General features: G+C 39.5%; 2 protein-coding genes across 5 annotated transcripts in view; one reads left to right on the top strand and one right to left on the bottom strand.

The window, feature by feature from the left end:
* The window catches only part of LOC105362983 (cGMP-dependent 3',5'-cyclic phosphodiesterase), a 16657-nt gene extending 4405 nt beyond the window's left edge, over positions 1-12252 (bottom strand). The window contains exons 1-4 of the mRNA XM_011500545.1: positions 12124-12252; positions 9369-9640; positions 8124-8240; positions 1705-1955 (exon numbers count right to left, since the gene is read on the bottom strand). Coding sequence (XP_011498847.1) covers positions 1705-1955; positions 8124-8240; positions 9369-9640; positions 12124-12214 — 731 coding nt within the window. The 5' untranslated portion in view covers positions 12215-12252. The remainder of the gene's footprint in view (positions 1-1704; positions 1956-8123; positions 8241-9368; positions 9641-12123) is intronic.
* Positions 11692-16369, top strand: LOC105362984 (serine/arginine-rich splicing factor 7). Of its 4 annotated transcripts, none has more exons than XM_011500550.1 (4): positions 11692-12079; positions 12712-13097; positions 14176-14632; positions 15487-15561. In XM_011500550.1, exons 1-3 carry the CDS (start codon positions 12071-12073, stop codon positions 14186-14188), a joined length of 408 nt encoding a protein of 135 aa, XP_011498852.1. In that variant the 5' UTR covers positions 11692-12070; the 3' UTR covers positions 14189-14632; positions 15487-15561. The 4 variants fall into 4 exon arrangements, with proteins under 4 accessions (XP_011498852.1, XP_011498851.1, XP_011498850.1 ...); XM_011500549.1 differs by having other exon boundaries at positions 15475-15549; XM_011500548.1 differs by lacking the exon at positions 14176-14632 and adding an exon at positions 16303-16369 and having other exon boundaries at positions 11703-12079; positions 15487-15694.
* The last annotated feature ends 845 nt before the right edge of the window (positions 16370-17214 follow it).

The raw sequence follows: 17214 nt of genomic DNA, 5'->3' as shown, positions 1-17214 counted from the left end.
ACGCGCGCGCGCGCGTCATTTACACGCTTGAATGTGCGTACGCACGCATGAACGCACAAACACGCGACATAAAAGTATAGAATAAAAGAACTAATGTTAATAAGCCGTCGTATGTGTAAAATTAATATAACATTTTACATTTTATACGATTAAAAGTAAAAATTAAAAGAACGCGTTACAGCTTATTAGCACACTTTCAATAAATGCCTTGGTAACTTTCCCTATTAATTTTTGTTATTAACTGCCGTATTAATTTTGTTAATTTTGTTAATTTACCGTTTCCTGCATACTTCAGAAACACTCGTTAAAAACTTCAACGCTGTTCTTGCTATTTTAGTAAATTGAACGAGAAATTTAAAAATTACTTGTCTATGTAAGGTAAATGAAATGTAAAAAATGTGCCATACACGAGATGAATGAATTCTTTTACCATAACTAAAGCTTCTACCTATATCTTGAAAAAACTCATTATTCGTTGAGTAAATTTGTATTTAAACTTAAAATTGCTCCTAAAAACGAAATAAAAAGTAAATAAGAAATATCTTAAATATTGGCGCAAGTAAAGCCTAACTTAATGATTTTCATGCTTTTAAAAGAAAATCACAATAACAAAAAATTAATATTAATAAAAGTAATTAAAAATATAATTCAAATTAAGCGGTCGTCTAAAAGCTCTTATTTCAATTATTTTTAGATTATATATTTTTGTCGTAACCTTAAAAAATTAAAGTGAAATTTGAGGTGAAAAATTAAACATTATAAAATGTAAATTTTGCAAATAGAGCAAAGTTCCATTAACATCTCAAATTCTCAATCCTACTATTTTATACTTCAATTTAACATTGTGCCTATTATAAATCATGCCCTCTAATATATACGAGCACCTACTCATCCGTATCGATCTGTCTATACGTACATGATAATACCTGCGTGTACATACTACACACGTACTCATCGACCTATGAAAAATTTCTCTACTCTTCTCTGTATATCTGTGCCTATCAGTCTGCCTATCCCCCTTCTTCGACTTCCCCCCCCCCCCTCCTTGTCTCTTTCTCGTGGCCCCACTCACTCTCATTTATTCCTTCTTGTCGACTTGCACGGTAAAAAGAGATGGTGGAATAACTGATTAGGCTCTTTTCAAGAAGGTGTATATTTTCCAAGAAAACCATTATTTCGCGCAATTCCCCGCGCGATCCTCCCTTTCACCGACAATATATTTTGCGAGCTGTATTATGTTACCTAGCTTCCTCTCTCTCTCTCTCTCTCTCTCTCTCTCTCTCTCTATCTATCTATCTATCTATTCGTCTCTCTCCATCCATCCACATTGAGATTAAGAAGAACAAGGTGTAACGTAGACATACAGAGTCCGAAAAAGCCTAAAACAAAAAGAAAAAGAAAAATGACGCGAGAAAGAAATTCGTCGTCATCGATGATACCTCTCTCTCCGCCCCCCTTCTCATCCTCCTCCCGCCTCACCGTATACCCTCCGACCCTTCTTCCCCCCATGTCGCAGTCGGTCGCCACGCTAAAGCACGCGCACGCATACCGTGTGGGGTTCATGCGTCATTGCCAAACGCGATTCTTCTATATATATATATATATATGTGTGTGTGTGTGTGTGTGTGAGTGTGCGCGCGCGGGGAACAATTCCCCAAGTGTGCACACAGGCGCGCGTGCTCACACTTAGGCGCCTATACTTGCCTGAAGCATTCCTGGACTATTTTCGTGCAGACGAGCTCGGCGCTCGCTGCTTCGTCGGCAAAGCCCACGAGATAGACGACGAGGGCCACTTGGTGCTTTATCGGATGCTGGACCGGCACGCAGAGGTAGGCATCCGGCAAAGGCGAGACGACGAGGCCGAGGGTCGCCAGGAGGTCCGGGCCCAGGTCGGCGACGCGTTCCCTGCGGGACTGGCCGCTCGCCATAGCTCGCTGCAAGCCATCGCTCCTTATCTGCATTGCCAAGGGACAAAATGGAAGAGCATTCATTGAGAAAGAGTAGAAATGAGGCGACGAGTAACGGGGCGGGGCGGGTGCGAGAGGACAGTGGCGGCGGGAGACTGGGAAGACGGTGGCGAGGGGCATTGGATGCTTGGAAAATTTGTGCGGGACGCGACTGTTACGCGTTGGAGGTCGGTTTCACCACGAAACTCTTATCGATGCATCGTTTTATCTATGCACATCTTATTGTAATTACGCCTCGAATACAAATTTCATAATATCGTTCCGCTGCTTTTTAAGGAGTTCAAGGTTGAAAACTCCATTCTCTAGTTGATTATCGGACTAGTTTACAACTGATAAATTTCTGTTAAATATGTGCCGCAAGAGAATTAACGATATAGTATAAAAATTATAAAAATCACGCTCATAAATTACAAGAGTTTGTAGACTTTGCTCAACTTAAATTTTTCTACACTCTCTACAAATATTTACAAATTCTTTTCATAAAATGCCAAATTCTAAAGATAATTCCGCTCGATAATTTTTATATTTGCATTTGAAGATCAATAAAACTACCAGTTCTCCCGCACTTTTTTTTCACTTAATGAACTTAATTAATTTTCCGAACGATTAAAAAAACTTTGATTTCTTAATGTATGATAATAAAATTGCAATATGGAGAATTTTATTAATATTTTGCTTAGCCAAACACACATCCTTTATGATTAGTAGAATTATGAATTAAACTAAACAACAATGAAGCATTTCCTAAAATAGATCAAATTTATATTTCTTAATGCTACCTGTCCATTTAAATAAGAAATAATGTAAAAATTAATACTTTACAATTTTAATATCTTATTTTTATATTCAGTTATTGATTTAATTGCGGATAAATTAAAAATGTATTAAGATATCGACTTAATCAATTTAAGATATTAAAGCTGCTACTATCTATACCTTTTTAATTTTCGTATTTGTTCTAAAATAGTTTTCAATAAAAAAAATGATCTACTTGAAGAATTATATATATATATATATATATACGCGTGTATCTGACATACTCATTTTTTGCATTAAATTTGCACGATTATCTCGAGAGAAATAGTATAGGAAACGTGTTTCAAAACTTTGTTAAAAGAATTCAAACTAATCTAGTTATGAATGGAATTTTTATTTCAACTTATGAATACACGTATATATACACGTATACCAATATTTGCTTTCCCATTCAAGCTTTTAAAAAATTATTGTATTACATTCAATTATGTATTGAAAAGAAGAGTGCCATACCTGCGGGTCATGCATCTTAATCCTCATCTGGAATATATGGAAATTTACATGAAAATGCGTCATATAATGATAAAATATGAGCGTAGTAAAAAAAGAAAAAGAAAACAAAACAAAACAAACAAAGTCAAAACAGAAGTAATACGTCGATTAGCTTTGGAAAGTGTTACACATATACGTCACAATTGATGCCTGTGTCGAACGTTATTTGAAGCAATTGCGGTAAGGTATGAACACTTATTCACTACCTAAATCTCGTTAAATAATTTGTGCGTTAGATTAATGGAGGAAAAATGAAAAGATGATCTCAATGATGGAGTCCAGGTTATGGCCGAGACATTAGCTCGCGCCACTCGCGTTTTAATTTTGGATAAGACTCTACGAATACGTAAATTATGGCACATCCGAGCTTTTCCACTATCCACGGAATATCTGCGCGCTTGTATGTGACTTGCGCAAACCGATTCGCTGACAACGACACCCAGCTGATTCACATCGTCGCCGCTTCTTCGGACTCGGGCGATGGAACGATCGCCGCAATAAAAGGCGCCACCTCCCCACCCCGGCCAATCTATCGCGCGATTAAATTTTTTTCACTGATTCGAGCAACGACTCCGCATGTTAAATATTGATTGCTGAAAAGTAAACACACGAGACAATTTTTTTCTCTCCTTCTTTCTCGGCGCGTACGTACGCGCGCTCTCGTTCGACTTGACGCGCCGGGAATTACGTGCGTGAGTGAATCATGTTTCACCGGAGAAACTCGCAATTACATTTTCTTAGCTTACCAGTTAATTAAATTTTACAATTTTTCGGGCAATCTCCGCTTGCCCCTTTTGCTTTCTTCATTAGCGCGCGACGAGAAATACGAAAAATATGATTTATGATGACTTTTGTGTGTTTGTCGGTATTTTTCTCATCTTCTTTTTATTATTGTGCAATAAAGCAAAGCTTATGAAATACATTCGTTTTCTTCGTAACCCTGAACCTGTTAAATTGACGCTTCTGTCGCCCTCATGAAAACAAGTCATAAGTCACAATTTATATTTTCTTAGTATTACGTTATGGAATCTTCGCTCTGGAAGATTTTTTTTTTTTAATGACATCAATGTAATCTAGAGCCATACTTTGTTACATAAGAAAAATTTAAAAAAAGGCCATAGTAATTAACTCTTATATAATCGTGATTTTATAACGAATATTATTTTGCTTATATAATTTCTAATAATATTTACTAGAAATTGTTTAATGCAATATCAATAATCCGAACGCATTGTGATAAAAAGTTTATAATTTTTGTTAAAAAAAAACGTGTTGCACAGTTCGTGATTTACATAAAAAAAAAAAAAAAAAAACAATCAGAATTTATCAAAATTTATTCGGTAAGATTGAATTTAATATTTGAACGAAATTAGAAGTTATAAATTTTTATTACATTGTAAATATAATATTTTAGAAGGTTTTCTATCTTATAGTAAAGTTAAATATGCACGTGCAACTGTCATGTCATTTTTATTATCACATTCTAAAATATGTTTAAAAAATAAACGGTTTAAAGGCGACAAAAAAACCGCAATATGAGTTGAAAATAAAGATTTCCTTTAACTGTAATGTACATTGTTTTCCATATTACTTTCTTCTACCTCATTTTTATTCATTTTTACCGTTACAAAATTCAATTAAAATTCTTTAAGGCCAAACTTCGGGTTTATAGGCATAAGCGTAGATAATGAAATAATCTTATACAAGTAATGCACTCAATTATTAGAAAACAATTTGTAAAAGTCATACGCTAATCGTGATTTACGAAGATCGTTGACCGTTGGTTTGCGGTCGTTTGTAAATCAACTTCTGCAAGTACAGGCATTTGGTGGCAAACCTATACTTCAGGTCGCATTGCTCGACAGTTCCCTTGCTTGCTCACTTACTTATATTTTAATGAATATGTAAGACAAGATAACTAAAATGAGAAAAAAAGCTTTTTGCTGTGCGCGTGTAATCTAACAAGTAAATTAAAGAATGTATTAACGGTCACTTTCTTTAATATTCATTGGCGCAAGATAAATCTTCCACAATCAATTATATTTCATTAATCATACTTTTGAATTAAGACACATGTGAATTCTTCGTGAACTATTAAAAGTTTCGAAATTGAAATTCATTTTCAAACTACATAAGCGTTAATATTAGAAGAAAAGTAGAAAGCATAATAGTGAAAATATGGAAAGCGTCAAATCTATTGCAGCGTTAAATAAATAAGATTAAAAGATTATTTTCGATGATTTGGACGGGAGTTGGAAATATCTTATTGAATTCCCGCAATCATTGCAATATTCACAATATTTTAAGACCGAACATATAGAAACACATAATCGATATTCGATCGCACGTATAATTGAAATTTCAACACACTTTACTTTGGACTACATATTTTTATCTCATTATAAACGAATGAATATTCAGAGCCGTGATCGATTCATTAAATTATATTAGTTTCCATAGTTGGAGTATGATATATATTTTTTTTATCGTAAATCTACTTAAAATGCATATTTTAAGTTAAGCCAGACATAAACGGTAAATAAAATTCTGTTCATTATAAGTTGACGAGTATTTCAAAACATGTCAAACTGATTTAGCAAAACTTGTGTAAATTATTAATTGTGTTCCATTGAGAAATACGCAGACAAACGTTAAACAATAAAAATGGAATAATTACATATGCTAAAAATCATCTTATTCACTTACAAGAAATAAGTTGTCTGTCATAATTATTATTCGTAAATTTCACTCACTAATTATATATAAATATTTGAATTAGTCGATAAATAAATCAATAAATAGGCATAAGTATTGCAAACTATGATTAATTTTTTTAAATTAAATAAAAAAATCTCTGCAAATATATTTAATGGCATGTAAAATTACCAAAATATTACAAATAGTTTTTTAAAAATATAATACAAAAGTTGCCTGCCAATATTATTCTTTTGTATTTATTGTCATTGTTATTTTTATTCGATTCATATTTATCGAAGAATATGTAAGTATTATAAATATTTTGTAAATACTTTTCAATGAAAATGCTCTTTGCCAAAACACGAAGAATAAGGATGTTCCAGTATAACCTGAAATGCGTCTTTAAATTTTTAAAACCTTTTAAAAAAAAAAAAAAAAAAAAAAAAAAAAATAGTTTGTATTTCATTTTTAAAAACTAACATCGCTCTTAATGAATAATTTTCTAAAAATCACATTTTATTAAAATTGACAAATTTATCCTTTATAAATGTAATATTAGATTTGATAATTTTCGTCTCCGATCTTTCATTTTTTTTTTAACCATTTAAATTTTGCTAAATTTAAAATAAATAAGAAAGGAGGTTGCTAAAATTGAACTGGTTATATAAGTAGTTTTCATAAGACGAAATTATTCTCCAGAACGATTTATATAAAATGAAAATTAAAAGTTTTAATATACAACGACTGCTCATTGCAAATCTCCATAAAGCATTTAAAATATAAGAGGACGATTTCTGGATAATCAAAATTACATATCGACGTCGTACTTCACCATCGGACTTTCACGATCCATTGCTTAATTTCTGTGAGCTAAACAAGCATTAATTCACCACCACCTGGCGACGACGTACGATAAACGCAAGAAATTATCGAATTATCGGCATGAAATTTGTATTGCTAATACAAAAAAAAAAAAAAAAAAAAGATGCGCGAACGCGCGTCTCTATGTGTATTTTATGCGACAGACGAATTTTATTTGCACCCGTGTGTGTGTAAACGGGCTGCCAAAACAAATGAATGTGAGATAATAAAACTACAAAAGTGTTGAGTAATGTAAAAAAATAGCGAGAAAAGAAGGTACGAACAATACGAAATTCCAAGTAAATGTCTGACATTACCTCACAAGATTGACTCTGATGAAATTGTCGTCTGATCTTGCATCTCTCCTTTTAGAAATTTTAGCCCCTTTTTAATATTCGACATTATTATTTCATTTTGTAGCGATTATTTAAATCTAAAGCAAGTCATTGTGCAATAGTCGCAATTTCAGAATATTCAAAAATATTTAATATAAACTAAAATATTTAAAATATTTCCCTAGACGATTATTACAAAACAATAATGCGCATTTTTCATGGAGCTTTATTGTACCATTGGAGTTTTCCAGTTTTACAAAATTATACTTTAAATTTTAATGTAACAGGAATCTAGAAGAAATGGAATGAAAATGACATCATAAAGCCCTTTGATGAAAAGAAAAAAAAAATTACCATCCATTTATTCTTAATACTTCGAGAGATAAAAAAAAAGATTATTTTTCCATTTTTCAACTATCGATAATAAATTATTAAGCAACATAGGCGCACGCACGCGCGTAATATTTTATTATACGTTTTATCATAGTTTATATGCTATACAAAGATGATTGAAAACCATCGTTTATGTAGTTTATTGGACTCTCACTCGAATTAGAATATCAGAAAAATTGATAGGGATCCCGATTATCATGTGTATCTCTTTAAACGCGCTTCTATGAATGAGATCTAAACTCGAAATGTGACTTGTAGTTTTTTTTTCATATATATATATATATATATATATATATATATATATATATATATTTTGTACAAGAGTTAAAATTTGAATAAGATAATATTAAGTTTATTTTTGACGAGAAAAATAAGCGCGTCAATAGAAGACGCTTTACTTTAGTAAAATAGTAACTGTAGAGATTCTTTTATTAATGCTATCAAGTAGATTTATTGCTCAGAGCGATTCTCCAGGCGCTAAGTAATGAAACGTGCTTAAGCGGTTTACATTTCGTAATATAAGTGCATAAGTAAAAGCTTTAGAGTATTCTATGTGGCTTACTGGAAACCTCAATTCTTGCTCAAGTATTTTCTCGCCTACAACGTGAATGACCATTTCCTCGGTTTCCTTGCGTACGGGTGACAGGAACGATATTTTCGCACCAGTTGCATCTTGAAACTGAAACAATACAAAAGAGGAGGCGAATAGGATAAAAGAAAAGCAGTGCGCTCGTTTTGAATTGTGTATGACGAGCGTAATATCCCGCCGCCGCCGCCATCACATTCAAGAAGTAAACAAATAAGAGTTCTTCAACAAGATAAAAAAAGTTGCTGGGAAGGGTGTAGCAGGAAAACAGATGCATGCATGCACGCACGCGCCCACTGACGCTTATTATGCGCGTGTGTGTACATATTTGATGAGCACGCGAAGAAAAATGAAAAGTGATAAAGGCAAGCTCGTCGAGCTATTCGCATTGCGGAAAAATCCCACGACTCTTAAACTTCTTCGCGTGCGCTCTACCTCCCTCCCCCTTTCGCCCTCCCACTCCCTTCACGCACACACGCACACACAAATAAACTCGCGCGCGCGCACTCTCTCTCTCTCTCTCTCTCTCTCTCTCTCTATACCTCTATACCTCTATACCTCCCTCCTTCACCCTCTTTTTCCTTCCTCGATGCATTACATAACTCCTCGTAAGCAAAACCCATATTTGCACATCTATGTAATTGCAAATCCGTGTATTCTATAATTCAAGATTCCCGTGTATTGTGGCGATTCGGGAGCGCGCGCGTAAGGTGCTTTCTGTTTTCTTCGAGACGGGAAGTAGAAAAGCAAAACCTAACAAAAATCAAAGTTAACGTAGAAATGAAAAAGCCGAAAAATGCACTCGTGCACTGAGGGGGAGTAAAAGGATAACAAACTCGTGTGTACATAACAACGGAAAAGCTAGCACTCGGTCCAGCTGGTTCCAATGCGCGCCCTCCCGTCCCCCCTTCGCCTCTCAATTATCGTGATCGTTCCTCCGCCATCCCCCAATCGACTATCCGGAGCATGGCGCGGGAATCCAACCAAGAGACGGGAAAACAGGAGGAGGAGAATGAGAATGAGTTGGCGGCGGCGGAAGAAATGAGGCGAAACTCGTGACGGTGGTGGCGGTAGCGGTGGTGGTGGTGGTGGGGGTGGTGGTGGTGGTGGTGGTGGAGGAGGAGGAGGAGGAAGAGAAGGCGGCGGAGGCAGCGGAGGCGGCTAGGAACGAATTAAAGGAAAAAAGGGAGGTGGGCGCGTGCGAGCGTCTGATGAACTTACGTAGCGATTGAGCTTTTGCTGTACGGACGTGCAGGGCAGGTCGGCGAGTTCCTGGAGCAGGGGCAGCGCGTTCTCAGGCTCGCCAGCGCAGGAATCGTGCTCCTCGTCCCTCGCACTCATCGTGCACGGGGGAGATGCCGCCGCTGGTAAAGCTGCCGCTGCCGTTGCCGTTGCCGTTGTCGTTGACGCTACTATTGGTGGTCTTGATGCTTCGGCGATGCTCCTCCCTCCCGCGCGCGCACACACACACTCCTTGCCAGTCCCCGGTTGCACTGTCAAAATAACGCAGCACTCATGGCCCGTACGGCGCGCTCGCATCACGGCTCCTTACGGTGGGGCAGCGGCGGCACTCCGGTTTCTGTTTTGACGTCATATGCGTGCGCGCGCGCGCGCCCGTCCCAGCCGCTCATTCACCGGGGGAGGCCGCGGGCACACACCGACAGGCACCAAAACAGGAACGCGCGCGGGCCCTCCACCGGAGTTCGAAGACGACAGGGAGGAGGGGATCGCGATACGGAGGCCAACGAAAAAAAGAATTGGGCTGGCTGAGCGGCGCGAGCGACAGGAGCCGGAGCCCGCACGCGTGCAATGTGTATATTCGGCGGCGACTGAGCGTGAGCGAGAGGCCCGTACGATTACATATTGCCTGGGACCGTCTGTGCGCGCGCTCTAGAGAGAGCGAGCGAGAAACATTGTGTATATGCGCGAGCGCGCGCGCGCGACAGAGAAAGAAAGAGAATGAGCTGGAAGGAAGAGAGGGAGGAGGGATTCAGCCGCCGCCGATGTTGAACTCGCTTGACGCACGCACACAGGGAGGCGCCGCCTCGTGTCTACCACTACCACTGACAACACCTCCGCGACGGGGTCGAGTGGCGGCGGCGTGAACAACGACGGCAACAACGAGCACGAGAACGAGGACGAGGACGAGTATGACGACGATGACGACGATGACGATGACGACGGTGATGGGAAAAACGGGTTGAGGGAAGTTAGGGAGTTAACTGGTAGCGAAACCGGAGGCAATGGAAAGCAGACGGTGCGCGCAGCGTGCGTGAGTTGTGAATGAGCATACACACGCACGGGCGCGCGCGCGCACCCACACTGGCAAATGGCACAGCGGTGCCTTCGGCGCTACGCGGAAGACTCGACGACGGCGGCGGCTGCACTGGAAAACTACTCGGACGCGCGCCGCGGCGCATTCGCCCGACGTCCCGCAAACACGCGGGCGCGTGCGCGATTCTTTAAAAAGTCCCTCCCTCCCCGTTCATCCACGTCGCGGACTTAATGAGTGCGCGCCCACTCTCTTACTCCTTCCCTCTCTCTCTCTCTCTATCGTGATCCTTCTCCGCGTTCGGTTCGCTGTGTTTCCGCCGCTCGCTGGTGCTCGCGCACCAAATTTACATGGGCGTAGATAAATAGTGGTCGCGCTTCGCGAACGATCCAAAAGAATGAGTAGAGGAAACGCGGGGATAGTCCATCGCCCACAGGCAACAGACTTCTTCTGGTCCCTATCGCCGTCACCACGTCGAACTGCCTTTTAATCCAACGGGCCACGCGGGGCTTCCGGGACACGGACCGAGCCACTGCGACTGGTCTCGGACACCCCGGCCCCTACTGCCCCGCGACAGATTGGCTTGCATCGGCGAATAACCGCTGCTCCCAGCGGAGTACTTGGAAGTCCATGAGGGGGTAACACAGGGCAATAGTGCTTAGGGGCCAACGGCTACGGCTGCCAAGTAGCGAAACGAGACAGACGAGAGTCGAGCGATCGCGCAGCAGCCGCTGTGCCGAGCAGCGCTCGGCTCTACCTCTCTCTCTCTCTCTCTCTCTTCACCCTACCCCAGAGCCCGAGTGATACCGCCGTGACCGCCGTTACCATCGAGTTTATGCGCACCGCGAACGTCCGACGCTTGAGGATAAGGTTATTATACGCGAGCATTTGCGTACGGCAAAGACGTACCTTCTCCTCCTTACCCCGCATAGCCGTGCTCTTTCCCGTACCACCCCACCCCGTACCTGACGGCGCGCACGACTTGCCGCTACCGAGTACCACCACGGAGACGTCGGCGTAGCGCGCGGACGAGATAAATAAAAGTAAACGATTGGCGATGCGGGACGCGCCGGATTTACATTGCCGACGTCAAGCGGCGGGGATGTCCGCTGACCAGCTACGACGATTCTCCGCCGAAGCAATTGCTCCCGGTCCGCACTACCCAATACCCCCGTCCCCCACCCCCGCCCTTACCCCACCTCATCAGCCCATGACAGTCGATCGTAATTCTACCGATTGGTGCTTGCTCGGCAAGTGTCTCGCCTCGGCGGCGGCGGCGGTGGCGACAGCAGCTTTTCGGTAGCTTCGGCCCCTCGCCGCGAGCATCCGAGTGGCGCTCGAGTCCCTCTGACTCTTCGAGTCGCCGCCATTTTATTGATTGAGCGCAATGAGGGGGCGCCGAGGGTGAGGAACCGTGGAAACGGAATATCATCTCGTGCAAGATCCTCGCCAAGCGAACGACGACCGACGTCGATATTGTCTCTGACTCAGTTGGACGGCTGGAAAGTGGAAATCTGGAACTAGAATTCGTAAAGACGCGCTGCCACGGCGCTACGCAATAATAAACCAGTTAAGTTAAGATTTGGAAGGAAATATTATCCGCATCAAGTGATCGTGTGCAAACTCGCATCGAACAGTAATCTTAGCTGTTATGAATAAGGTGAGTAGTGGTTTTTGTTAAACGCCCGTTCCCTTCATCTTTACTTTTCTTCCTCCTCCTCCTCTCTTTCTCCTCTTCCACCAGTCTTCCGCTCTTCATTCCTTCCTGCCGACGTTCCTTCTTTTCTCCCTTCATTTATTACATCCGTGTGTTATTATTTTATTATCGCCTTTTTTCTCACTCTCTCTCTCTCTCTCTCTCTCTCTCACACACACACACTCTTTATCACCCTGTCGCTCTCCCTCCCTCTCTCTCTCTCTCTCTCTCTCTCTCTCTCTCTCTCTCTCTCTCTCTCTCTCTTTCTCTCTCCCTGTCTCTCCCTCGTTCACTCACTCTGTCTCCATCGAAGCCGCACCTTATCGAGAGAAACTGCCGAGCCCAACGACGAGCGACGACGCGTCGTTACAAGCTCGCGCGCGTGGCGTGATTTTACACGGCACGACAACGGGGCGCGTCGCAAGGCCCGATATCGATCTTCGTTTTATCGTTGCGAGAATCCTCGGCCAAGCGAGCAATGGGTGTGACGCCCCCAGCGCCCTGACGTGCCGCGCGCTTAGCGGACTTTCCGCTGCCACATTCGCCCCATTGATAATATCTCGAATCATTGGCGTGGCCCTTGACCTTTTATTCAGATGTCCCGTTACCCATCGGACTGCAAGGTCTACGTCGGCGACTTGGGCAGCAGCGCTACCAAGGAGAAGCTCGAGGATGCATTTTCACACTATGGACCGCTGAAGAACGTCTGGGTGGCCAGGAATCCGCCGGGTTTTGCGTTCGTCGAGTTCGAGGACGCGAGGGACGCGGAGGACGCGGTCAAGGGCCTCGACGGGCGCACCGTCTGCGGGCGGCGGGCGCGAGTCGAGCTGTCGAATGGCAAGCGCTCGAGGGATAGAGGACCGCCGAGGAGAGGTGCGGCAGGTGGCAGGCCTTTTCACCCTGAAGACAGGTGCTACGACTGCGGTGAGCGTGGCCATTACGCTCGGGATTGCTCAAGGCAGAGAAGTTCCCGAAGGCGCAGGTTTGTATAGACACAATTGCACATCCACACATTTATACAAACTTCTTTATTTGCTATTAATTGTAATAACAGGCATTGTGTGATTAAACTTACTGAAAACTATTAAGAGACGAACGTAATGGTTCTGCACTGTACGTGTTAAATAAATATACACGCGCGGGAACGCGAGCGCGTGTGCACACGCACACATTTCCGCGTACGAGAACACGTATGTGTATATATATATATATATATATATATATATATACATGCATGTTCGTGTGTTTGTGCATACGCGCTTGTGCATGTATGAGCGCATATTATATACTTACTTCACATACATAGCGCATATAAATATATATATATGCATATGCATATGCATATTTGCACATTTCTATTAGCATGTGTAGGTGCATATGTAAGTATGTATATTCAATACAATACAACTGATTTTTGTTTTTTTTTTAGGAAATGTCATAAACCTTGAAATAACGCATATGCAAAGTGATCAATGTAATATAGAATTTCATAGTAGCATAAAGGTTCACAGATTTACATTATTGTTTGCCTGGATCATTGATGGATTGAAGCTCAATAATGTGTTTTAATTTATTAACTCGCTATTCGCAGCTACTTTAACAAAGGAGTTGGCTGGATTTCCTTAGTCGTAGTAAGTTTGGCACACTGAAGCCAAAATGTGAGATTGAACTTTTATATTTATTTCATTTTTTTTTTTATTTTCCTAGTGGCTTACCTATAAACCAAATCGCTTCTCTCTCTCTCTCTCTCTCTCTCTCTCTCTCTCCCTCCCTACCTACCTCCCTCCCTCCCTCCCTCCCTCTCTTTCTTTCTCTCTGTCGCATACTCACTCTCTAAAGAGAGCAGCAACGTATTAAAGACTCGTGAACGCTATGAAACCTTTATGCTACTGCATCAGTGTATGTCAATAGATGATTTTAAAAAAAAAAAAAAAAAAAAAAATTAAATAAAAAGGCTTATGAGTAAAGGCAAATAAATTCCGTAAGAGATAAAATAAAACTGACGAACTGTTTAAAATGCCAAAGAACGTCGTCTATGTAATCCTGCCCATTATTTGTAGGAGGTGCGGCTGAACCGGCATTCGCATGTGACTATGCGATGTCGCACAGAGAGATACTCGCGCGAGATTCGCCTAATCGACTTGGGTTCACTTTGTGATGCACTCTGCGTAGTTACAGCGTGTAGAGCACCTACCTACTTTGGGTTTACTTCTGCACTACGAGACACTGAACAAAGAATAAGAAAATGAAAGAGAGCGAAAGAGTCATTCAGCGAGAATATGCGAGAGGGGCACTTCGGTTCTTCTAACGACGGCACTCCGCTGCGCTACGGCTCTGTCCGCTTCTTCGTGACTTCGTTCAGCTCGATGTTTGTGCCTGATCATCGTATAAATACATAGCGATCATCTGCTCTTATTGCCTACACTCTCTTCGTCCACACGTCTGAATATCACGCGATTTTGACAATCTGCTCTGCTACCCTTTCTTCCGCGCGTATTCACGCAGCCTCTAATATAGGTATACAAAATCAAAGAACACCGAGTTCATATTGACTAGTCTGGGGTACATGTATGTGAATAATTAAAGAAAAAAAAAAGCTTTGAACAGTACCGTAATATGTCATAATGATTTAATTAATGTGAGTAGAGCCATGTGCGTCAAATGTTTATATATATTCTTCTAATGTGATAATACATGTAAGTAATGGTCTGCTAATTGACAATTTTTCTCTGGTTTTCATTTTTTTTTTCTTCGTTTTTTTTCCATTTTCTTTTACAAAAACAAACAAAAACTCGCGTGTTGTACTTACTTTTTTATCTAGTCATACAAAAATTGAAGAATTGGTTATTGTTTTCTTTTTTTTTTCTTTTTTTTTTTTCTTTTTTGTGCTTTATTACTTTTATTTTTTTTTTTTCTTTCCCGAGATAAATAAGAAACGCTAAATCCATATATACATATATAGATACACGCACATATTTATTTATTTATTTATACATCCGCACACACATATGTATACGTATGTATATGTTTATGTATATTGGATATTGGTTACATTTGTACATTTTAGTTAACATACAGTTTATCATATTTAGGTATGATAGGGAGAGGAGTTTTGTGCGATCATAAAATGGATATGACGCGAGAAACGCTAAATACATCTCTAGAGCTCTGCTTTTAATTTTACCGTGTTACATAATAAACCTTCATGTTGAATGCTAAATGACTGAAAAATTACGTTGATACAAATTCATATTTCCGATATTACGAAAGCAATTAATAAAAGTAAGAGAATTGAAGTTTTTGGAAACAGGCACACGCTCACAGTTAGCTGATATAATATTAAGGAATTTATTCATTAGGTCTTTCTCCAGATCGCGCTCAAAATCACGGTCCCGCTCGAGGCAACGCACTAAGCGCAGCTACTCGCGCTCATCCTCACGCAGCCGATCACGCAGCAGGAGCGGAAACGGGGGTCCAAAGTCTTTGAGTAAGTCAAGGTCTCCGTCCAAAAGCCGAACTCCACGCAGATCAAAATCTAGAACTCCGCAATCAAGATCCTGAATAGTTATAAGCTGATAGGTAGGTTGGCAAATTAATGTCACGGCTTATTAATGTTTCGAGGGGTTGCCGAAGGGCGAACCAAGTACATAGTCGAATGGACGAAGCTATTAGCAACTGATGATCTTTCATCTTTCATTGTCATATAAAATTAGTCAATAATTTGGAAATTATTGTTTTCTCCTCCGATAATCTCCTCTTTTTTTCCTTTCTTTTGTGGGTATATCTCCTATCGTGAACGTATTTATTATATGAGAAAATTAAATGAATTTGAGCGACTACGATGGTCTTTGGAAAATTTTTCACTCACAGTCAGTCTCATTAATCGGTTGATAAATCCAAAGCCAAACATATTTGGCTTGAAAATTGTTTAAATATTCATGGGACTTAGAGACTAACTATGTCTAATAAATACTTTCTTCGTTTCCACTGATTGTGACATGTTCTCTAAATGATTTTTTATAACTATGCAATATCCCGTGCAAATTATTGAAATAAATTATCTTGACGCGTTGGTGTAAAACTTTTCTGAAATAGTATTATTCAACATTTGCATTTAATCATTATATGGATTCAATATACGCAATTTAGATTAACATATAAAGAATAATTATTTTATTTCTTTTCAGATTTGATGTTTTGATCAATACATTCTAATGATGACCACAAGAGTACCTATAATCAACAACTTTAATTAACGTACAGATCATACAAGTAATAAATGCGTAATAATTTAGTCTATTTACTTCTATAGACAAAATTTTAAATTAAATTTTAAATCATTGCATTATTTTTTAAATTTCTAAACTGTGTAATTTGTTGTTAATATAAAGAGAAATCCAAAATACGCCAAGCAGATTTCTTACCACAGAAGTTAGAAATAATTATTGATGAAAAGTTCATATAAAGTTAAGCAGTAAAAATATGGTATGGAATTAAGATAATTACCGATATGTGTTTAGTGTAATAAATATTCAATAAATTACTTTTCATACAATTAGAACTTATTTTTAAGAATATTCTAATATTCCCTATTAGCACGTTGCTTTGATCCATTATATTGTAATATTAACTTTTAAATAAAAATAAAGTAATACAATATTTGTATTTCATTAAAATGTTCATTTATTATTTACTATTAATCTCATAAATAATAATATTTGCGTACGCATACGCATGTGTGTGTATAAGAGTATACTAACAATATTCCTTCCAATGTAATTATTACAACAAAAATTTTATAATTTCAACATTGGTTACCTAAATAGTTGTATAAGAATTGTGTCATTCTTCAAAATGAGGCACAAATATATGAAATTTCCTTTTCTTTGGTTGCCTATATATATATATATATATAAATATACAGATATCTTTATAAAATGATTAAACTATTTCTTGTACATATTAAAATATATAATCAGACCTACATAGCGCATACTCGTACCTAGGTCGTTAAGTTCATGGCAACGATTTCTTCATATAAATTAAGGTTTGCCGCTTCGCATACAAATTTTTGTTGTTTTTTCTTTTCTTTTTTTTTT

The sequence above is a fragment of the Ceratosolen solmsi genome, unplaced genomic scaffold (assembly GCF_000503995.2).
Source record: "Ceratosolen solmsi marchali unplaced genomic scaffold, CerSol_1.0 scaffold56, whole genome shotgun sequence".
Classification (NCBI taxonomy): Eukaryota; Metazoa; Arthropoda; class Insecta; order Hymenoptera; family Agaonidae; genus Ceratosolen; species Ceratosolen solmsi.
The sequence above is the reverse complement of the archived record's forward strand: the minus strand, read 5'-3'. Positions and strand labels throughout refer to the sequence as shown.

What these genes read in the sequence shown, in the direction of transcription:
- LOC105362984 (XM_011500547.1), top strand. An exon ending in AGAAGTTCCCGAAGGCGCAG is followed by an intron (nt 13,098 to 15,474) that starts GTTTGTATAGAC and finishes TTTATTCATTAG; the next exon opens with GTCTTTCTCCAGATCGCGCT.